This window comes from Psittacula echo (assembly GCF_963264785.1).
Source record: "Psittacula echo genome assembly, chromosome: 3".
Taxonomy (NCBI): Eukaryota; Metazoa; Chordata; class Aves; order Psittaciformes; family Psittacidae; genus Psittacula; species Psittacula echo.
This window is the reverse complement of record NC_137736.1, coordinates 58,981,835-59,004,747: the sequence shown is the minus strand read 5'-3', so window position 1 is coordinate 59,004,747 and position 22,913 is coordinate 58,981,835. Positions and strand designations below refer to the sequence as shown.

General features: G+C 39.9%; 1 protein-coding gene across 1 annotated transcript; it reads left to right on the top strand.

Annotated features, from left to right (window-relative positions):
* Nucleotides 1-650: 650 nt before the first annotated feature.
* CNGA3 (cyclic nucleotide gated channel subunit alpha 3) lies at nucleotides 651-20,958 on the top strand (the record flags this gene model as incomplete). Its single annotated transcript, XM_080612288.1, has 6 exons — nucleotides 651-751; nucleotides 7,646-7,762; nucleotides 8,513-8,692; nucleotides 15,473-15,580; nucleotides 16,459-16,565; nucleotides 19,550-20,958. 6 exons carry the CDS (start codon nucleotides 651-653, stop codon nucleotides 20,956-20,958), a joined length of 2,022 nt encoding a protein of 673 aa, XP_080468414.1.
* Between the last annotated feature and the right edge of the window lie 1,955 nt (nucleotides 20,959-22,913).

Below are 22,913 nucleotides of genomic sequence, written 5' to 3'. Positions count from 1 at the left end.
GTCTTTAAGCAGCATAATAAAAATGACATATGGAAATAAATGGGAAAAAAACCCTAGTATGTGTTTTGTGCAGAGTTTAGATAATACAGAATTAATCAGTGGCGTATATTAAGCAAGGGATACATTTCATTAATTATCTGCTTACTTAATATGTATTTTTTGAATAAAAAAAGAATAATAAAATAGGTAAAATTAGCACAAAGGGATCAACTTACAGTGGAATTGGTTGTCCTAGCACATGTATTACCTAATTTTTTTTTGGTTGGCTTTCTAATGGAAACTTTCTTTTAATGAGATTTTAAATGCAATTGCACTGTGGGTAATAGGTATGATAGTGTAGGTATTCAGAAAGCCGAGAAACTAAAATTAATACAATGTCATGCCACGGTTTTCTTTGTTCATGATGAATTTTGTTATACTTTTACTAGCACTTTTTTCTTACTAGTGCAAATAAATCAAGGAACAGGTATAATACTGTGTGTGTAAATATCACTGGCTAGTCTTCAAATGCTTGAAATTGCTTTTTGCTATTCCACTGTTTTAATAAATCACTCTTTTAAAGTATTGAGCACATCTCTTTTACAAACTTCACAAAATGCTTTTTTCTTCCCTGTTTCAGCTGTCATTTGGATGTTGATATGTAAAGCAAAATGGCAAAAATCAACACCCAGCACTCCTACCCTGGTATGCACAGACTGTCTGTCAGAACTACTGATGACGATGTTGCCAGGATTGAAAATGGCTGCATCAGGTAATATATTCCTCTCATCAAAGTCAAGAGGACAGATTGCTGCATAGTTTGTGGTGTTGCACTAGCTCTGCATTGTGGGAGTGTTGTTGACATGGTATTGTTGACCCAGTGCACTTAACTGGCTTACCAATGTATATCCAAATTAGAGAAGATACAGCAATGGGAAGGTTGTCATGACTTCCAGTTTTGGAATATATATTACCTCAGGAATAAAGCCCATTTTTACAGCACTGGAAATTACACCAACTCATTAAGGAGAAAACTCTTTCTCAAGCCACCATGCCGATAGCAGGGTCTGTGCTTCCCCACAGAGACTGTGTAAGATTTGGGGAAAAAAGGATCCTCCCAGTGCCATGCAGTGAAAAGCCTTGTTTTTTTAAAGGTAGCCTCTACAATTTGCCTAATTCCTGTGATAGGGAACATCTGTGGTGTATAAAGAATAGCAACATTTTCTCACTGGATTTTCAGAGTCTCTCTGTATGGTGAACTGTAACAGTTCTTTTACATTCATCTTTCTCTATTTTGATAGTTTTAATGTGTCTGTTTAAAATGTGCCACTGAGCTTGCACTTAGATTTTACATAGTGCCAGTCATTTGTCTAGTCTAAGCAAACCTTGTTGGGCCTGCAGGGAAGTGTACAGCACCTGTACAGGCTGGAAAAAGTGTTCTGCTTTTGGCTTGTTGCAGTCAACCACCTCTGCTATGTGGACCTTGTCAGACTCTTGCTGTTCAAATGTATACCCAGACTAGAGCACTCAGAATTCCACTGGACTGATAGGACTGCCTGGATTCCTGTGTTACTATAATTTTGGATTGCATGCCCCTAGCATATAATATAGGTGGGATCCTTGTCCTGTTTGGCCATAGAATAGTTAGGGTTGGAAAGGACCTTAAGATCACCCAGTTCCAACCCCCTGCCATGAGCAGGGACATCTCACACTAGATCATGTCGCCCAAGTCTCTGTCCAACGTGGCCTTGAACACTGCCAGGGATGGAGCATTTACCAGTTTTTTGAGCAACCTGTTCCAATGCCTCACCACCCTCACAGGGAAGAACTTATTTCTTATATCTAACTTGAAATTCCCCTATGTAAGTTCAAAGGTCCTTGTTTAAGGTCCTTTTTATCCTTTCTGCTTTGCTTACATGATTGCTTCTGTCATGTACGTGTTCCTACACTAGTGAAAATGCTTTTACCTTGCCCAGTATGGCTTGGTTGAATTAGTTATACCACCCCATGGTCTCTTTAGGGAGATTTTTAAGAGCTGTGTCCCTTTGTGTCCCTTTGTCTCTATTTACAGTCATATCTCAGGAACAGGAAAAAGCAGATCAAAATGTTAATACAGCCTCTTTGTATCCTTTTTTAAATGTCTTTTTTTTTGTAGAGGATTTAAGTGATTGGCAGCTCACAGAATGGCATTACTGTCAGGGATTTGAGAGTGTGGTAATAAAGGTTTAAATGTAGAATTAAATCACTGCAGTCATCTGCAGTTTCAGAGGCAATGATTTGCTTATGACAGATAGAGGGCCTGAAATATGAATCACACTTTATCATCATGATGATGGTCTTGAAGAGTCATTTATTTAAAAGAAAGTTTGCTGTTAGCAGTATTAATTACAGCTCATAGATGAGTAAAAAGCTACAATCTTACTCTGCAAGAGATATATTTAAGGTTTTTGTATTGCTGAAGTGGTTTCTAGTAGGTGTATGCAATACCTTTTTAGTACCACTCAAAGAATTTTGATACACATCTTTTAAATTCAGATTTGTTTTAAAATATGTCTGTATCGAAAGATAGACCAAAGCCAGAATTTTAGTTATATTTTGACTTGTAGCAAGATACAACTATAGACATTTGAAAAAACCCCCAAAAACCAGGTTTTCTAGAGTAGCAGCATTTCTCCTTTATCTTCCTCCAACTTCTGTTGGCTATGGTTCAACAAAGCAATTAAGCACACTACTTAGTTCTCATTAAAGTCAGTGGATGTTAAATTTATGCTTAATGCTAAGGATGTGCTTAAGTGCTTTTCTTCTGTGGAATGAAGTATTATCAAGGAAAAGCATTCACTGCAACAGTTAACAGAAAGCTACTAGTGTTCTTTAAACTGTCATTCTCAATTATGCTGAAGTGAGTGATTCATGAGCCCATATTCTTACAGTGTAGTGTGCTATGAAGTTAGTCCATTCTGTTAAAACAAAACCCAACATGACAAAAGATATTTCATGAGTCTTCATTTTTAAAATCCAGCCTCTGTATAGCGACACCTCAAATAGGACAGGCAGCACATTAGCTTGTAGACACAGGTTACCTCTCTAAAAATCAGAAGTAGGATTCAGCTGTACCTTGCAGACATCTATATTTCAGTGTGAATGAATTGAATGTGAACAGATGTCTTAAGTTCCTACTGTCATCAGTGGAGATGTAGTCAGTACTAATAGTGGCACCTGGAGAACTGTTCAGCTTACCCTGAAGCTCAATAGCTCTTCAGGCCTGTTTGGCTCTGTTGATTATGAGAGGTATTTAGTTGCCTAAAATAGACATCTAAAACTGTTTGATATATGATAGAGTACCTGAAGCATTTTGCTAGGGCTAGTGGATTCGATGTGAGACCAGTGTTCTCTGCAGGGGTCAGATGAAGTATTTTGAGGTATTCCAAATGGTACTAGACTCCTGTATTGAGGCAACTGAATCAAGCTCTAAGATGGCAATTGACTGTAATAGGAACTTAGATGCTCAGCTTATATTAAACCCCCCTAATTTAGGTCACTGCCATCTGGAGTCAGATCCTGCACTTCTGGCTCGTAGTTGTTATTCAAAAGGGCTTCAGCATTTCCTGTTTAACTGATTAGAACTTCAAAGCAATTACTACTAAATGAAAATTCTGGATTATTTGCATGCATTTTAGGTGAAAATGGTCTTCTAGTGTTTCTAGAGGTAAAATAAGGCAAGGCAAGGAATGGGTACAGAGTAGATGCTGGTTTAAATCTCCTTCCCAGAGCTTACTTCTTGATGCCATGAAAGCTAGGAATAAATTGGGCTTTAGAGAGCTGAAGAGGCATAGGGTAGGAACCTCAGTGTCAAGGAGTTTTCTCTAAGACACAGTGGTGTTGCTACCCCCAGGGAAATAAAATGTTTTTCAGCATAAGTGGAGGAAGCACAATCATCTGCTCATGTATCTGCTTTGTAACCTGCTCTCTATTTCATGGCATACTGTATTTTCTCTTCTCATGTTGATTTCAGACTGTGTAACAACCTTGGATAGTAATGGCAATGCTTACTGTTTGGCAAACATGCTAATAGAATCCAGGTGGGAATGCATCTGTCTTTGTGAAAGTAAAGTAAACGCTATGCCACATGCATTGAGGGTGTTACATCAAAAGCGCCATCTGTAACTGTACCTCTGCATCAATATAAAGCCAACTGACAAATAAAGTCTCTTGTATTATCTGAACAGGTTTCAGGAAAGTCATGACTGAGTATGTGAGTTCTATAATAGGGAGTTATAATAATGGAAGGAAGAGTTCATTTTAGATTTACTTTTTGATTTGCATTTGTGTGAATTAAAGTGAAATGTGTTCGTAATTGCTGTGTAATATTGAACAGGAGGCTTCATAAGAGTTGCCTGTCGGAGTTCTGTGTGTATTTTTTTCTGATCCTGCTGCAAATATACATAAGCTGTATTTGCAAAAGTGAAATACAAGCACTTCAGCACGGTTTCCACAAAATGATTTTGGCTTTACCAAGTGGTATATGCATGTTATTCATATAAATTTTTTAATGAGATAAACCTGAATTTAATTACAAATGGTTATATTTAGTTATAAAATAAACCTGGTTGTAGAAATTCTTGGTGCACATATAGAATAATCAGAAGATTCTTTTTAAAAACAGTCAAGCAACCAAAATAAAAATATAGACTAAAAATTTCACTGCAGAATTCCTACAGAATACAAATTTTTCAGTGAGTGTGAGTGACCAGAGAGTAATTTAAATAATTTGAAATTTTTAATTGGTTTTGTAGGAGTCTAGATCAGATTGGAAGACGTTCATATCAGGTCACATTAAGCATGCAGTTTTCTTTCACCTAGATGAAAACATTTCTTCAACTTACTTCTGGCTCTGGACACCAAAGGCCATGCTCTGGATGGAAAACATTTGTTTTTAGATAGTGGCTTTAAGTGCTTTGTAGTTACTGCTAGGAAGAGGACAGAGAGTTGGTAAAACTTTCAATGTTACAGACACACAAAGTATGATAAGCCTGTGTAGGTACAGTGGAGCACAGCTTTCCACACTGCTGAGGAGTACAGAGTTGATGATCGTGCACACAAAGCTCTTAACAGATGATGTGCTTAGCAAGTATGACTGTGCTGATAAAGTGGAGCTGGTAGAACAGTATTACTTTTGGTACCTGATCTAGCTTGTTTAGAACTCACGCAGCTTTCTCTGCATGATTCTGCATTACCTTCCTGTGTATATACTCAAAAGAAGCTGAGCTTTTAATTCTTAGCCTTTTATTTATTGTCAGCAGGTGCCCAAGCACAGTCAGTAAGAAAGGAGACCAGCACTCCTTTCTTTTACAAAAGTTTACAAAAAGAAATAAGAAGGATATTTAACAGTGCATTTTGGATAGCAATTTTCAGCTCCTGCTTGGAGTGTAACCAGCACAGTTATATCAAAATAGAACATCACATGGTGTACATTTTATTTCGGTATGCTTATACAGCCTAATAAAGTTTAAATATATTTCCCTCTGAGACTTTAGATTGGACTGATTTCCTGGGTCTGACCTCTGTGTAGAGTTTTCTTAGACTGATAAAGAATGCATTCTGATAATCTTTTTTTCTATTCTAGGTTCTACTTGAATACTTGAATAAAATACTAGAGTACTTTAATGCATGTTTACTTTGTTTTCAGTATTATTGTTCACATATTTATTTTCTGACCCTTATAATTTACAACTTATATTTAGAGTAAATATAACAAGTTAATGTACAGTCACTAAAAGCAGTTGAATTACTGCATTTGAGATACTCCTCATTATTGGAGTCACTGATTGAACACAGACTTTGAATCCATTCAAATATGAAATAAAAAATTCTGGCTTAAGTATCCATGAAAGCCTATCTGTTTCTGCAAAATACTTTCTTTTTTTTTTTTCACATCTGAATTGTGACACTCAAAGTTATTTTCAAAGAACTTGAACTATCTTCTTTTAAAGATATATTTTCAGGACTCAAAAGTAGTAATTGTTAAGTAAGCACAGAAGTAGCAATATTAGAATTTACTGCTGTCTAAGATCACACAAAATGTGTATTTTTCTGTAAAAAGGAATAGAAGGACTTAAAACTAGCCATAGCAGTACAGTCTGAAAGAATGACTAGCTCAGTATCCCTGCTTCACCAGGGCTGTAGGCAGATGCTTCAGGAAAAACGGAAAAAGCAAGTGGGCAAACTGCAAGTATCTGCAACATACTTCTCTCTAATACTGTCCCAGCATCCAGCTCAGGAAATTTCTTGAGCTGAACGCAGACTCCGTGTATCTGGCAATCCGTAATGGATTTCTGTTCCATCAGTTTGTTCATTCTCCCCTAGAAGCCATGTTAGCTTTGACATTCACAATATTCTCAGCGCCCACAAAATAAACCGGCTTATAAAATTGTCAACGCTAAGCAGTATCTATTGGTGTTTTTGTATTAGAATAGAAGAAGAAAACAGTTGACAAGTTGAGAATTCTGAGACTCTGATGATATACCTCCTGTAGCATGGTTCTTTGTGTAGGAATACTAAAGTTTTTATTCTCTGTTTGTCAGTTTCTCAGCTTTGAGTATATACAAAACTCCACTGCTAATTATCCTTTTGTGGGCATTCAAGATGTTGTTGCCAGTTCTTATGAAGATGCTGCGAAGTATCATTATAGTCAGTGTTTTCCTGGCAATACAGATTAACAGACTCATGTGAGAGTTCTTGTTTGCATTACAAAGGTGGAAAAAGTGATCCTTAATGGATGTGATGAAGTTTCATAAAAGTGAATACTGAAGAATTAAAAAGGCAGAGAAAACCCCAAGAGTCTTATACAAAAATTCAGAGTGATCCCTGATAATGTCCAGGTTCCAGTGAAGTCAATTTCAAAACTCCATTATTGAAAGATGAGGCTAAAATTTAATGTCATTTTCTCAAATGTTAATTATTTTGATGCTAACAAGTACTCTTACGATGATGGGAACTCACAGGAGTTGGCATGACACTGCAAGTAGCTCAACTTTACAATCTCTGTGCAGTTGCATGCAACTGGGCTGTTTACAGTGTTTTCCATTGTGCCAAATAGCCTCATGTCATTGCTGCTCTGAGGTTCTGTAGCCTGTTTTGCTACGCCACAAGTGAGGTGTGTGTTAATGAAGTGAGCAGCATTAGGCCTGCAGTTGTGCAGCTGGCTGGTAAGAATAGCAGTGGTGGTGCTCAGGACTAAGTACTGTAAAGTCACCATGTTGCCTTACAGTCCAAGCTGGAGTGAAAGCAAAAAGAGATGTGCATTTGCTTTGAGTCACAAATAGGAACTGCACTGGTACAAATTCCAGACTGTTAATCCCAAAAAATGTCTAGGAGAATGACACTGAAAAAAGCAGTGGGCAGTCACTTTAAAGCCCCCCGCGGATAAACTCCATGAGCTTCCTGGAATGGATGGCAGAGCCTCCACTGACTTCATTTCATGCTGAATGGCTCCAGGGAAGTAGGAATATAGGCTTAGCTCTGTGTTTGTCAAATGTATGCTATATTACTAGGAAGAGGACAATTTGTTGCATTGCTTCCTGATGTAAAGGTGGAAAGAATCAGGTGGGGGAAAGTCTTATTCTTATTATGCTGAAATTATTAAAAAAATAATAATCTGCTTTTGCAGAACCCATTCACTGTGTGAGGATGTGTCTTCAGAACTGCAGAGGGTCGTTTCTGTGGGGGGAAGACATGCATCTGAGTCCCAGACGAGCTCATTCACAGGCAGGGGAGCAATGGCAAGGTAACATGCTAATATCATTTCCAGCCTTAAATTTAATTTGTTGAAGAACCATCACTTTCCAAAGAAAATGGATGCAATCCATCTGAAGAAAGACTTTAAAAAGTAACAGAAGCTGCTTTTTACCTTGATTCTGAACTCATCACTTACTCATTCCTAATAAAAATCTTCGAATCCTTGAGATGCTGAATGAGCTCACACAGGTTAGTCTGAATACGAAGAAGTAAAGCATTTTTTACATGATCAGATCTAAAATATACTGAATGCTGAGGAAATGCATGATGTGAGGCCAGTCTGTATGGTTTCCTTTTGAACTTGGACAGAAAACATTGTCAAGATATGTAATGTGAATTTGCGGCTAAAGAAAAAGATATATAAAGATACAATGATAAATTAATGACGTTATATCATCTAATTCTGTCAGTCCAGGATTCCCCTATTATCACATAATGTCAGAAGCTTGTCAGAAGTCAACTGCCCCATGCCAACTACTTTGTTTGCCGCCACTTGGAAAGAATATTCTGTTTCTTCTGCTTCTCACTGATGTGTGAGATACTTTCCTGATCCGTTGGAAAAGGTGATGTATGAAATTGCTGGAAGTGACTGGGTTCATGCAGGTAATCCCTCAAGTTTAATTTTGTGGCAGGTGGAGAAGTGGAGAAAAATCCTCCTGGACTACTCTTTGCGGGAACAATTTAAGCCATCTGATGACCTTGTCTGGTTCAATCAGTGTTGTATGTCTGTTCCATGCAGGCTATCACGATTTGTTATATCTGTGAGGTCATGGGCTACAAGACATACGCACCATGAAGACCAAAGACCTGATTCTTTCTTGGAACGTATCAGAGGGCCAGAGCTCATAGAGGTGTCCACTCGGCAAAGTAACATCCGCTCCTTTCTGGGCATCCGTGAGCAGCCTGGGGGAGTAAACAGGTAAGAAGATGGTTTATACTTTAAACAAAGACGTCCAAGGTTATGGTATTTTCTTGGTGATTAGGATGGAAGTTTTATTTTAAGAAGAGGATAAGGAGCTTAGTACGGGAGCTAACAGAGTATCTAATGCTGCCCAGGAATCTTCACATAACTCAAGTATTACGGCTTTCAGCACACTTTCTCTTTCCCCCTCAAATGCACTGTGGCAAGAACAGGTTCTCAGAACTGGGGTTTTATGATATGCTATCTGTGCAACTTGGTGTTGCTGAACTCCTCTCTACTAAGGATGAATGCATTTCTATTTGAAGAATCTAATTGAAGAATGCTAACTGTGGCTTTTTAGGACATTAATGTTATGCACATTATCTTCAAGTGTTAGGAAACTCCAAACCAGCAGTTGCACAAAATGTGCTATTGCTTTGTTACACCTACCCAGGAGTTCAGCTGTTAAAATTAAAGAAGGCTTCTGATGCAGAAATGAGAAAATCTTCTGGCTGCCGACTTAATATAATAGCACATACTCATTAGTATGTGCTAATTAGCATACACTCATTAGCACATTGGCACTTACTTAGTCTTTGGAATGGAAGGCAAGTTCAGTCTTAACCTTAAAATTTCTCCAGTAAAGCAACAGAAGCTTGGAAGAGAAAACTTTGTGTTTGCCATCTTTTGATTTGATGAATTCTCGTTACATTATACATATATGTTTTAAATTTAAATCAAGCTAAAAGAAGAAAATGAGGTCGCAAGACAAGAGTTGACTTTCTGTTTGGCATTATGCTTTGAAGCATAGACTCCCATATTGTTTTGCACACCTGAAGATTGGTAGGCAACCAAGTAATAAGTTTATTTGTTTCAAAATCTCAGCTAGTAATTCAGATTAAAGCAAGAACCTTTGAAGGGCTGTGCGTGATACACGTTACCTTCATCTGTTGTGGCCCAGCGTAGCCTTACTATCTTCACTTATCTACTCCTTAGAAATTCAGCCCAAAGGCACATTTTATTGAATCAGCCAGATTGTTGTCTGATTTTTTCAGTTGTCTGGATCAGTAGCAACTGCAGATTCAAAGTAGTTAGAAATGGCACCATTGATCATGGGCCAAAAAACCTCTGCATAAGGCTGTTAGGAGGAATGAATTTGGGAGTATCCATCCTTGCCTTCTGCGTTTTACACTGTTGCCAAGTGACAGGAACTCTGCAGCAGTGGTAGGTATGCTTGTTACTTATCCATACGCCTTGACAGTGCATGTGTGGAGAAGACTTGAAAGGATTGAAAGGGTTGAAGAAAGCTTAAAATAATGGCCAAATGAGTACAGGGCTAAAAATTGGGAGAATGCATGTTGCCGTGCACTTGTATGCCTAAGAACAAGCTTCAGACATCAGATGTGGTCACAAATGTGTACATTGTAAAAAGCACATGGTAAAAAGAAACTGGTGCCTTGAAATACTTACGCAAAGGGGCTTATCATGGCAGTCAAAGTTGACCTTTCTAATCTCATCAGTGCAGATGTGAGAAGCTACTAAGTCAGTCCCTCATGTCAGTAAACACGTGTATGAAATACCAATAGTCTTTACACTCTTTAATGTGTTCTATTTAACTTGCTGCAGCCGCTGGCCCTTGGCCAGGTTTAATGTCAACTATAGCAACAACACTAATGAAGAGTAAGTACTGATAACTTCCAAACACCTTTAGACTACTAGCTCCTTCTCTTTTTCCCTTTCCAGCCTAGTAACATTTGTAGTATAAACTCCTTATCTCTTCCTAAGTCTTTCCTAAGAATATAGTTTGATTATGAAGAAAGATCTAGTTTTCTTTGAATGAAAAGCATCCTTTGTGTCCCCTGTGAACTTCTTTTTGTCTGAAGTTACCCTTATGTCTCAAGGAGTGAATTTGGTTAAGCATTTAGTCCCTACCTCCTCTAGTTCAGCTGGCTGATTTTGCTGCATTGCGAATTGGTTTATTACTTATTCAGTTTTTAAATGAGTGGCGTGTATTAATTTTCTAATAGTGGCTTTTCTCTTTTAACATACTAGTCCCTTCTTGCAAATCAAGTGCCCCCAAAATTTCAGGTTGTCAAATGAGAAGCGGGTACTGATCAGGGTACCAAGAAAACACTCAATGTGTACAGTCTAAATGAAAACTAACCATCTTTTTAAAATGTGTGTTTCAGTTCAATAGATGTTGTTGGTGTAGATGTAAAGAGATTGACAGGCAACATAATCAGGCTTGCATTGCAACAGAAGCTCTGACAGAAGCTAGCTATCCTTTGGAATTTATTTTATATATTTGACAAGATATTTCACAGTGTTACACCAAAGAGAAATCTCTTGAATGAAGAACTCTAATTTAACATCACTCAACACCAATGTTTGTTGCATGTCTTAGACCACAGCTGTCTGAGGACATATCTGCTCTGTAGCATCCAGCAGCAGATCTGTTCTCAGTCCTGATGATAGTTTTTTTTCTTTTTCTATTGATTTCCAGATGAAAAAAAAAATTAAAAATAATCATGATAGTTTCTGATTATGTCAGAAAAACTTAAAGGAAACTCTTGGTATTCTCTACAAATAGTTCCATCACAGGCTAGTTCGAACTGTACATTGGAATGATGCTGCAAACTCAAAAAATGATTGTGCGTATACCTGAACAAGAGGTCTTCTTGCTCCTGAAGCAACTTTTTGGATTGGTTTGCATAACTTCTATTAAAAAAGAAAAACAGTGTGCAGTGAACAGTGACAGAAATGTTCGGAATTTTATTTAGACTGGTATAAAAAAGTGCAAGAAGCCTGGAGCTGAGCCTGCTAGTCAGGGCCCAAAGGGCCGATTAGGATGGAAATATTGATTTTTTACTCTGTTTCTGACAATGACTCGTGTATCTTGGGCAAAACTTCCATCCTTCTAGTGCTTCATTATTTTTAAATGCAGACAACACCTGTCTGTCTTACCTGCCTGACAGTCTGAAACATACTTGATTTGCAAAGTACTTGACAGATGGGAAATGCAAATGTTGGATTCATTCAAAGACTATGACAGTGTTTTCATAGGGGCTGACAAAGACATGTTTTCTAAGTCTGAAGTTGCATGCTCCTTTTAATGTGCTGGAGACACAGAATGGATGCTACTGTACAGCTGTTAAAGAGAACAGTCACAAAACAAGTGCTTTATTAGTTACTGGATTCCAGTTTTCTCAAGAGCACTGATAAAAAAAAATGCAGGTTTTTTTTGAAGCTTTTCATTATGTTAGAGACCTAAGAAGTGCCTGCATTTGGGGAACTGCAGATCACAGTCTTTGATTATGGCCATCCTGTTCCTCTGAGTGACTTCCACCTGTAAGTAGGTGGGAGTATGGTAAATATGGAGTTATCACAATAAAGAGATGGATAGTGGGCCAGAGAAATGGAAGAAACTCACTTATGAAAGATACCTGTAGTTGACAGATGAGTTTGTAGATCTCAGAGAAAAAAAAATGTTGGCATTAGATGCTGTGTGAGAGTGTTTTTTCTCTTTTTAAAAACAAAACAGAGGAAGTTGGAATTGTCAAAATATTCCCTCCAAAGTTCACCACCACTAAGACTTCCTGATCAACTCTCTGTCTCAACCTACTTTTCCCTGCATGCCAACATCCACAAATGTACAGTGGCCCTACCCTTTGAAAATTATATTTACTCATATTTCTTCCTTTCTAGTAGGAACGCCAGACTTTCGAAGTATTGAAGATATTATTTGAAGTATATTGAAGATAATATTGTTGTTAATGCTAACAACAGCAACTGTGACTTGGCCTTCAGATCAGGCACCATGCATAGTAATGTGCAGTGAAATCCTGATACATTTTTTAAATAAGAATTAGTTTAGGGGGCAGATTTGAAAAAGAAGTGATAAAGTTCAGAGGTGTCAGTGGCAGAGAAGTAAATACTTGAGTTGCAGTTCTCACTGCCATGTAGGAATCAGCCTTAGTATGTGAAAACTGTTTCTTTGACTTGAGATGCATGTATAAATAGAAGATCAGTCAACCCAAAGTTTCTTTTCTCCTCTGCCTATGCTCCATGTTAGTTTAAAAGACGTGAGAGGAAATTCAGCTTCATTCAATTGCCGTTAAAGCTTCAGACAGTCTCTGGGGGGTTTTAGATTTGCAAAGAATGCTGACAGTTTGGTCAGCCATTTCGAGTTCTTTTATCATTTGATACCTTTTTAAATGCCTGAGTTCTAATGAATGAAATAAACTAGAAACATATAAGTAAAATCAGCCTGGTACACTGATGTCTGAAGAGATCAAGAAAGCACAGGTAACTAATGCACCGAATCAGCCAGCTGATTACCTGATGTGATAGGGTGGTGGTGTCAGTTTGAGAGGCCTCAGCCAGTAAACCGTTTTTACCAGTTGGATCCCTGTCCTACTCTGTCTGGAGTCTAGTCTAGTTTCCTGTACCTCAGCATCCACCCTCTCCCTTAACTGCTAGAATATCAGTAATATTGCTAAGCCTTACATTATGTTGCACAGCAAAAAGGAAGAAAAGAAGGAGGTTAAAGAGGAGAAAAAAGAGGAAAAGAAAGAGGAGAAAAAAGAGGAAAAGAAAGAGGAGAAAAAAGAGGAAAAGAAAGAGGAGAAAAAAGATGATAAAAAAAAAGAAGAGTAAGTATAAAGAATGAATGTGTGCTTGTAATACACCTCCTACACCACAAAGCACAGTATGGCGTTTCATCACAACACTCCCACCACAATTCTTGTTCTGTAGGCCGCAGAATGTTAGCCTGTCAAATCTTTAATGTGTTTTTCCCTTTGGAAAGGTGCAACTGCCTAACAAACTTGTTGCATCTCAAAGACCTGTGTTTAGGCGTGTCATCAACAGCTTCCTAGGCCAGTAAAAAGGAATTCATCTACTTCTGCTCACTTTGATTTGCTGTTGAAGATCACTTTTTACTATGAGGGCATTTAAAGTTAGCAGCCTGCTTTGCAGATCTGCACAGACTTCTAGTTCTTCCAGAATGTCCATAATAATTAAAACAAGATGAACCAAAATGTGGTTTGGACGGAGAAGATAAGTCTTACCTGTAGAGAATTACAGATTTACTAATAAGTTTAGTTATTACACTGACTAGCATGTTTAATTACTTAATTTGTGCAGTTCATTACTGGTGATCACTAAAGGTTGCTTCTGCAGATTAGGAGATGCTGTATTTTTACAACTGTCTTGTTTTCAGTGATCAAACAAGATTATTTGAATGCTTTGGACAGAAATGGATCCTGCTTTTGTTTTGTTCCCCCAAAGTTCACCCAAACATAGTACAAATTAGTTATTGCCAGTCATCAAAAACATCAGTGATAACATAAAAATATGCATTTGAATGGACTTTACAGTTAAGGAGTATGTTAAGGTACTATACTGCAGTTTATGTGTATGTATATGGTGGCATGTGCTATGTAGGCATGGGGACATGCAGTTGGGAATCACTCCCAGATGGAATCTGCTTGGTCTCAAGATCTTGACTTTCTTAATCAAAGCTTCATTTGCTTAGAAAGCCTTTGCTCTAAGGATTCTCTTGGCTCCAATTACTATATAGCGAGAGCCTGAGCTTTGCAGTAGCCAAAAGGGTTTTAAAACATTTTGGCAAAGAAAAGAAACATTTGATATCTAGAAGGTACTGTACTCTGTCATGTGAAGACCATATTTCATGGTTACCAGTTTTTAGGTGGTGACCAGTTTTCTAGAGAAAATGGCTCAAAACCTGTTGTGAAGAGGACAAAGTAAATACTTTTTTGATTAAAGCTGCTTCCTTTGCTAGCATTATCATCTGGACATTCAGCAAGGTTAATGCCAGAAATATACACAAATATGAAATAAATTATCATTATGTTTTAATATATTTACATTTTTGGGAATTAGGAAAAGTCACACAAATACATATGAAGCGTCGCCCAGTCACATGTTCCTCACACTAGTATAGAGTTCACAGATCATGATATCACATGTTACTGTTGGAATAACTTCTGCAGCTGTGGACCTCACAATCCACTAATACCTATTTCCTTTGATTACATACAACATGCCTTATTGCTGTTTCTTCCATATCAACTTTTCTTGTGCTGGGAAAGGCCACTTCTGAGCATACTCTGCATGTGCCATTAGCCAGGCTGTTCTTTAAATCTTTACACTCCAGGCCTGTATGCTTCATTTAGCATCTCTTCATTGTTGTGAGGCTTAGGGAGCCAGGACTGTGAATATGTGAAATTTTCTTTTGTGTAATAACACGTCTTAGTTCTGGTCACACACTATATGTGTGTATGCACACACGGAGTCTTACTTGTATAAACAGGTATTTCAATACATAGGTGTTTTACTTGTTTAAGTGTGTGCTCAGGCACAGAATTTGCCAAAAACATAAAAATTAATCCTTCTGGCAAAGGAAGGCTCTTCTTCTAGTGATGGGCCATAGCCTTCTAGCTGGAATAGTAATAAGAAACATTTAACGTTTTACTCTTTTTCTGTGGGGGTCATACGGAGAAAACCTCTGGTTTCCAGCTGTGGCAGCGTGAATATCTGTGGTTTTTCTTCCACTCATACTTACTTTTTCCAAAGTTGGGTCAAGCAAATAAATAGAGCATGTCAGATGGGATGAAGCTAGTATTTAGAATCTCATCTGGAGCTGCCTGCATGGATACCTTCTCTTTTTTTGGCAGCTATGAGTTCATTGTGAGATGAGCAGTCTCCAGAAGAGGGAGGTCCAGCAGGGTCACTTCATCACATATCCAGTGTAAACCTGCATGTTTTAATTTCCAGGAAGAAAAAAGAAATCTTTGTGATAGATCCTTCAAGCAATATTTACTACAACTGGCTGACCATAATTGCAGCACCCGTGTTCTATAACTGGTGTATGCTAGTGTGCAGGTATGGATTTAAGTTAATAATAATTCTAGGTTTCAAATGCAGTGTCTCATTATGTTTCCTATGTAAATCATCCTCTTATCTTCCTGCGGTATTTTTTGGGTGCCTTACCTAGAAGAGTTACAGTCCATATACCCTTAGGGATATATGCCACTAGGAATAGATAGCCAGTGTTTATCTTTTTCTCACAATCAGTGTGTCGTGACTTGCAATGAGCATCCTCGCGAGCGCTGGCTGAGGCCTCTGTGTGCCACCTGCTGGCTAGATGCAGAGATGGGCTTTGGTCGCTGTAGGCTCAGCAGCCATTGCTAGAGATAGGTCGTCTGGTCACCCAATAAGAGAACAGAAGAGAGAGGTCTGGGCAGCGTTGGGTCATCTTAAAAACACCGGGCATCTATAGATGCTTGAGGGGCAGGAAGATTTTACTCGAATATTTATTTTCCATTGTAAAATGTGGAAAACAGTTTGAGTCAAAGTAATGGAGTCCTGTGGAAATGGTTAACTTAGGCTGTGTCAGATGGCTGGGAGAGATGAGGGTGTCTTGCCACTCAGAAACAAATTTTGTATTTGGGAATTTTCTTAATGGAGGTATGTATCCCATGAAATCTGATGCACGTTTAATTGCAATCTGAAATGAAATCTGATGCATGTTTAATTGTGTGGCATATATGTGTTCAAGTTTTGTTCCTGGCCTGAACACCTTTGAATTCTAGACGATCCTAGTGTCTGTTTAGACATAGCTTTAGTGTGCAGGTGTCTGGGCATGCAGATAATGCTGCCTGTAATTTTTCAGTGCCAGTGATGTGCAATAACACATTGCAAGTACTTTGCTTATGCAGTTGGTGTAATTTTTGTGTGCATGTGTGTCTTTGTTTCTTTAGAGCCTGCTTTGATGAGCTACAGGAGGACCACATTAAATTATGGCTGTTCTTGGATTATGGCTCTGATATCATTTATATTTTTGACATGTTTGTGAGATTCAGAACAGGTGAGTCCTTCTGGGGTTTTACAGTGTTTTCAGATACAACATGGATATAAAGGCTGGAAACAGAAATTCCTTGTAGGATCTGACCAGTGTAATATCCTGTCTACAGCAGAACTCAGCAGTGGAGGCTTTGGGAAGATGAAGTGTCTCTCCAGCTTGAATTGTTTTAAGGCTGGACATCCCAACACCTGCACTTCACTTCTCTCTAAATTCAGTTCTGTCAGTGAGTGATAGGCATGCCAAGCGCCAACTGAACAGCCACTGTAACAGGCTGCCTGGGGGAAGGGAGAATAAGGCACTTTCCATGTCACAGTCGTTCTCTGTGTGATGTATTGCTTGTGTTCATTAGATGGAGCAAGAAACCAATTGCACCCCACATGTGCTGCTTTCCTAGCCAGCTTGTGCAGCATCCTGCTCAGAAGTGATTATTGAGTCAGTCAAGCACAAGACCTGGCACCCATCTCAGCCTCTGGTCTGCAGTCTTCTGCCTGCAACCAGCAGTGCTGCTCTTCTGCCACCAGCTGTATTTCCTGCAGCCTCTGTGAGGTCCTGGCTGGGGCTCCCACTGCCTGGTGGTGTTACAAGGTTAACCCAGGGAGGTGGTGGTATGGGGTTAACCCCGGCACCTGTGCTTAGGTCCTGCCTTCCTGAAGAAAGCACTAACCTAAAGGATCTGTGAGGACTGTGCCATGTCATGTGTGAAGTAGTTCTCTTCAGCTTCCTGTTCCTGTTTCTGTAGACCAGACAGGCTGAGAAGATTTTATATTAGAGCCCAACTGACACAGATTCTAGCCTTAAAAGAATATCTGTTTTAAACTAAATAAGATCATAACATAGGCCTAAGCAATGCCATACAGTGATCCATATAATTAAATTGCTACAATAGCCCTTGCACTTCGGTGCGTGCAGTTTGGTCTGTGACAGCTATCGCTCCCTCAGGGCAGTGTCTGGACACAGCTGGAAGGACAGCAGAGACTGGGTTTTGTTCATGGTGTTATTGTTGGAGGAGGCTGTGAGAGCTTGCACGTGAATAGAAGCTGTCACGGTAGCTGGTCTCAAGGCCAGAAAATGTTTCCTGGCTTGTTCTACTTTCTGGTATGGACTCAGCCCCAAAAAGTCCCTTGAAGAGGTCCAGAACCACACTGATCTTTATAAAAATAAGAGTTCTTTAAATCTTCCATTTTTACGTTTTCTTTTTTCATTCATTCTTTTTTTTTTTTTAATCACGTTGACAGCTTGACATTAATTATGGTTTGTGACAAGTTGTAAACATAAGACAGAGGCTAAAAATGCTGTCACGCTGGGAAGTGCACAACTCATGGCAAGCCAAATTCTTAAACTTAGCAAGTACCTTGTTTAATAGGAAAGTCTATTTCAGACAGCAGCCTAAATCACAGGACTGCTGTATTTGTGGCGGGATAGAGGGGTTTCATCTTCTTTGTGTAGTTGAAATGTCAGCTGTGCGAACCAGATTTCTCTTCTGCAGTTACATTTGTTATTGCAATGGGAAAAAAATGAGCAGAAATTGGGCATATCCAGGCAATGCAAATCACACACTTCCACAGTCTGTCTTGACAATGATGGGCTATTAAAGTGTGGTTAGAAGGTCAGCTTTGCAGGCCTGGATTGGAAATGCAGAATTGCCACAGAGATCTCCTGAACACTTCAGTGCAGGTGTCTGCTGCAGTTTCAGGCACTCAAATAAGGAAGTCACTTCTTTTGGGTGCTGAAATCTTTGTCAACTCTCTTAACAACCCCATCTGGCTCTGTGCCTGCTGCCTTTTCCTGTAAGTCTGCAGGGTCTATCTGCTCTGGGGACAGAGGTCATGGAAGCCCTTGGGAAAGAATGTAACTCCCTGCTGTCTAAAGGCAGAGATTGGCTTTGAACCGCGATCTAGGTAACCCTCCAACTACTATGATCTGCACAGCTTCTCTGTGGTGCAGTCCTGTCTAGCTGCAGAGCCAGTTTTGCTGCATTTCACCTATTTGGTGACTGTTCACTCTGAAGCAGAAAAGATTCGTGTCTCAGCAGCTGATTGAGTTTAGCATACTCTGCATTTTGATGCTTTCAAAAGGTTCTAATATAGGACTTCAGTTCTGTGAGGGGACAAAAAAGAGCTGAAGGCTTTTATTTCCCTTCACGAGGAAGGTGTTTTCAAATTTAATTGTGAGCCAAAATTCATCTGCCTGGCCAACTTTTCTGTGTAGTTGCATAATTCTGTTAATAAGGGCATATTTGAGCAGCTTTTCCAGCAGCTTTCTGGGAGGTAGTACATTCATGGCATGGGAACTACTTCCATTTGTAGTCACCATTAGTTTGCAGACAGCGAAAGACAGATACACACATATACGAGGCAACTGTACAGATAGGCACACATTCCAGAAACACAGCTGTGGTGTGTAGGGCACAAAGACATGCAACTTAGTTTTCCTCTGCTTAGTAACACTGGACACAAGAGGAAAAGCATGGCTCAGGGAGGCGGAAACTGGGTTTCTTTATCTCAAGGGTATCTGTATTGCTTGGAAAAAAGTTTTCAACAATCCATTATGTCTACTTCGTCTTGGTATGTATTTAAAAATGTTCCACTCTGATTTTACACACGATTGCTTAGCACTTGCTTAATTTTAGTTATGACTCATGCCAGTGATTCACAAAAAAATGACACATTTGAATCTCCCCTTTCTTTTTGCAAACATACCTTAAAGAAAAAGATAACAGCTGTCCCAGAACAGAGTGGAAACCTGCAGGGAGCATGGTAATCATAGAGTCATTGCTCTTCATCATTATATATCAGCTTTGAAACTTCATTGAAATATCTGCATTTGCAATGAAATATTTTTCATTAGATGAATTCATAGCGTATCAGTGTCTGTATGCAGATCAGTACAAGTGTTAATCTTCTCAGGTATCTGCAATGTAAGTCAGTCAGTACTGTTGATGGCATTTTTATTCTAACAAGTAAAATATGTACTTTTATTCTTTGAAGGCTTCCTTGAACAAGGCTTGCTAGTTCAGGATGAAAAGAAATTGCGAGATCACTATACCAAAACTTTGCAGTTCAAACTGGATGTGCTGTCTGTCGTGCCAACAGACGTGGCATATCTGAAGTTTGGTTTGAACTACCCTGAGCTGCGATTTAACCGCTTGCTGAGGATTTCTCGGCTGTTTGAGTTTTTTGACCGTACTGAAACCAGGACAAATTATCCCAATATGTTCCGTATTGGAAACCTTGTCTTATACATTCTTATCATCATCCACTGGAATGCGTGTATATACTTTGCAATTTCAAAGCTCATCGGATTTGGAACTGACTCTTGGGTCTACCCCAACGTGTCCATCCCAGAGTACGGGCGCCTGTCTAGAAAGTACATTTACAGTCTGTACTGGTCAACACTCACGCTGACAACCATCGGAGAAACACCTCCCCCGGTGAAAGATGAAGAGTATCTCTTTGTGGTCATTGACTTCCTGGTGGGTGTCCTCATCTTCGCTACCATTGTTGGTAACGTGGGCTCCATGATTTCCAACATGAATGCCTCCAGGGCAGAGTTCCAGGCCAAAGTGGATTCCATTAAGCAGTACATGCATTTCCGAAAAGTGACAAAGGATTTGGAAGCCAGAGTTATTAAGTGGTTCGATTACCTCTGGACCAACAAGAAAACAGTGGATGAGAAGGAAGTTCTCAAAAATCTGCCTGACAAGTTGAAGGCTGAAATCGCTATCAATGTCCATTTGGATACACTGAAGAAAGTGCGTATATTCCAGGATTGTGAAGCTGGCCTTCTCATTGAGCTGGTGCTGAAACTGAAACCTACAGTCTTCAGTCCTGGGGACTACATTTGCAAAAAGGGAGATATTGGGAGAGAAATGTACATTATTAAAGAGGGAAAACTGGCTGTGGTGGCAGATGACGGCATAACCCAGTTTGTAGTTCTAAGTGATGGCAGCTACTTCGGTGAAATCAGCATCCTAAACATCAAAGGTAGCAAATCTGGCAACAGGAGGACAGCCAACATAAGGAGTATTGGTTATTCTGATTTGTTCTGCTTGTCTAAAGATGATTTAATGGAAGCCCTCACGGAATATCCAGAAGCCAAAAAGGCTCTGGAAGAGAAAGGGCGACAAATTCTGATGAAAGACAATTTAATAGATGAAGAAGCAGCGAAAGCAGGAGCTGACCCAAAAGACTTGGAAGAAAAAGTAGAAAAACTTGAAACAGCTCTGGATGCACTGCAGACCAGGTTTGCGAGGCTCTTAGCAGAATACACCTCATCTCAGCAAAAGGTGAAGCAGAGACTGGCCAGAGTAGAAACCCGAGTGAAAACATACGGTAGTGGCACCTTATCAGTTGGAGAAGCAGAGGGTAAAAAACCTGAGGAGGAGAAAAAGCAATAATGGAGTATTTGTACTTCTTCATTTATTCAGTGGAGAAGGTTGAAGCCTGTGAAAGCCATAAACGTATGTAAATATGTGTGTGCATACACAGACCTGATTATTTTTATATGAACTCAAGAGAATGGGTTTTAGCATTTTTAACTAAAGCAGTATTTTCTTGTAAATAGAACACTGTCATCTTCTTAGGGGGACATTTGGTCTGGCATTTGGGTACTTTTTTGTACTGGGAGTGGGTTTCTTAGAAGTCATGCTCAGAATGTTTACTGTGTGTGGTGTGTGTAGATCTTGACGCATTGTTTCTTCCCATCTCTGTTGTGTTAAGCAGGCGTTGTACTTAAAGCAGAAGGGATTGGGGTTTTGTTACAGGCTTCAAAAATATTTAAAGGGTACGTAAATAGCTGTACCTTGCTACCTTAATAGCTGATCAAATGCATGGATGCTCACCTGGGCTCCTCAAAATCTTTGTCCTTTCACAGTAAAGCATCTGCAGAAGTGGTTGGACTACAGCTAAGCAGCAGCATGTACCCGGTCTGTGCAAGTGTATGAAACACCCGTGCACCCAGATGCTTTAGTCTGATTCTTTCTAATGAGCTGGACTCTGCACAAAGGGCCACGCTGACAGTGCTCATTCATGTCCTTTCTGGCATGGTCTGTGACAGCCTTTGCTGCTGTGCAACTGCTTTACTAAGGGAGGAGAGTGGAAGATTCCCCCCACCTTTTTCAGCACAGCCCCATCTCCACTGGTAAAACCCTTACATGGAAGGGAGTCCCCAAAAGCTCATTGATGCAAGGCATCTGTAACAATATGGCTTCACTAAACCTGGGCAGAGAACAGAGGGCCCAGTTGTGTGCAGCTCCCGTATGGAGGGTCTTGAGTGAATTCCATCTCAGCAAGTGGTTGGTCCCAGAGGGAGGCTGCTGAGAACCCGCATGGGCTGGCAGGACAGGCTGTCTCTGCCTTCAGCCAGCTTTCTCCCCCAGGGGGGTTTCTGTGAACAGGGAGAACAAACCCTGTGTTCCAAAGTCATTCTTGCCTCTAGGTCTGTGTTTTCTTCCTCTTTATTTCATGTAAGGATGCCTATTCCAGCTCCCTTCGCTACTTACTGCCAGCTTTACTCCGAACTGCCATGTTTCCGTTAGGGAGAACAAAGGCCACATTTGCTGACAGGAACCTAGTTGTGCTGATTGCTTTTCTGCTTGCTGCAGAGCAGCCGACAGTCTGGATCTGAGGTGAATACAAGGGTCCGGTCTACTCAGCCTGCTATGATATGCAGGGCAGAACAGTACTGAGGTTTCTTGCTCTATCCCATTGCAACCTCAGGATTTACCTCTTACACACCACTCTTAGCCTCTCCTACCTCACTGCTTCCAGTTTCTTTCCAGGCTTCTCTCCCTCCCACTGGGAGGATTTCTCTCAATACTCTCTCCCTGGGAAGATACTGGCTGTCATTTTTCTGTACAGTATTATTCTGCCACGTAGCTTTCTCTGTGTTACTTTTATTCTCCGGTCTCACTGACTTTAGAGGCATAGGGAGTAGCAGAGGCTGTTCAGCATCTATGCCCAGGGGGCTGGATCCTCCAGCATCATTAGATATTACTTAATTCTTCCCTGTGAGGGTGCTGAGGCACTGGCACAGGTTGCCCAGAGAAGCTGTGGCTGCCCCATCCCTGGCAGTGTTCAAGGCCAGGTTGGACGGGGCTTTGAGCAACCTGGTCCAGTGTGACGTGTCCCTGCCCATGGCAGGGGGTTGGGGTTGGATGATCTTTAAGGTCCCTTCCAACCCAAACCATTCTGTGATTCTATGATTACCATGGACAGTGCTCTGCCTTTTAGTTGTCATCAACCTTGGCTTAAGAGCCCTAACAGCAAATGGGAACAGGTGGTCTGTTAGAGAACTGGTGAGAAACCCACAGAGAAGAGGGTGGGTTACGCAGGTGATAATGAAATGAAGAGA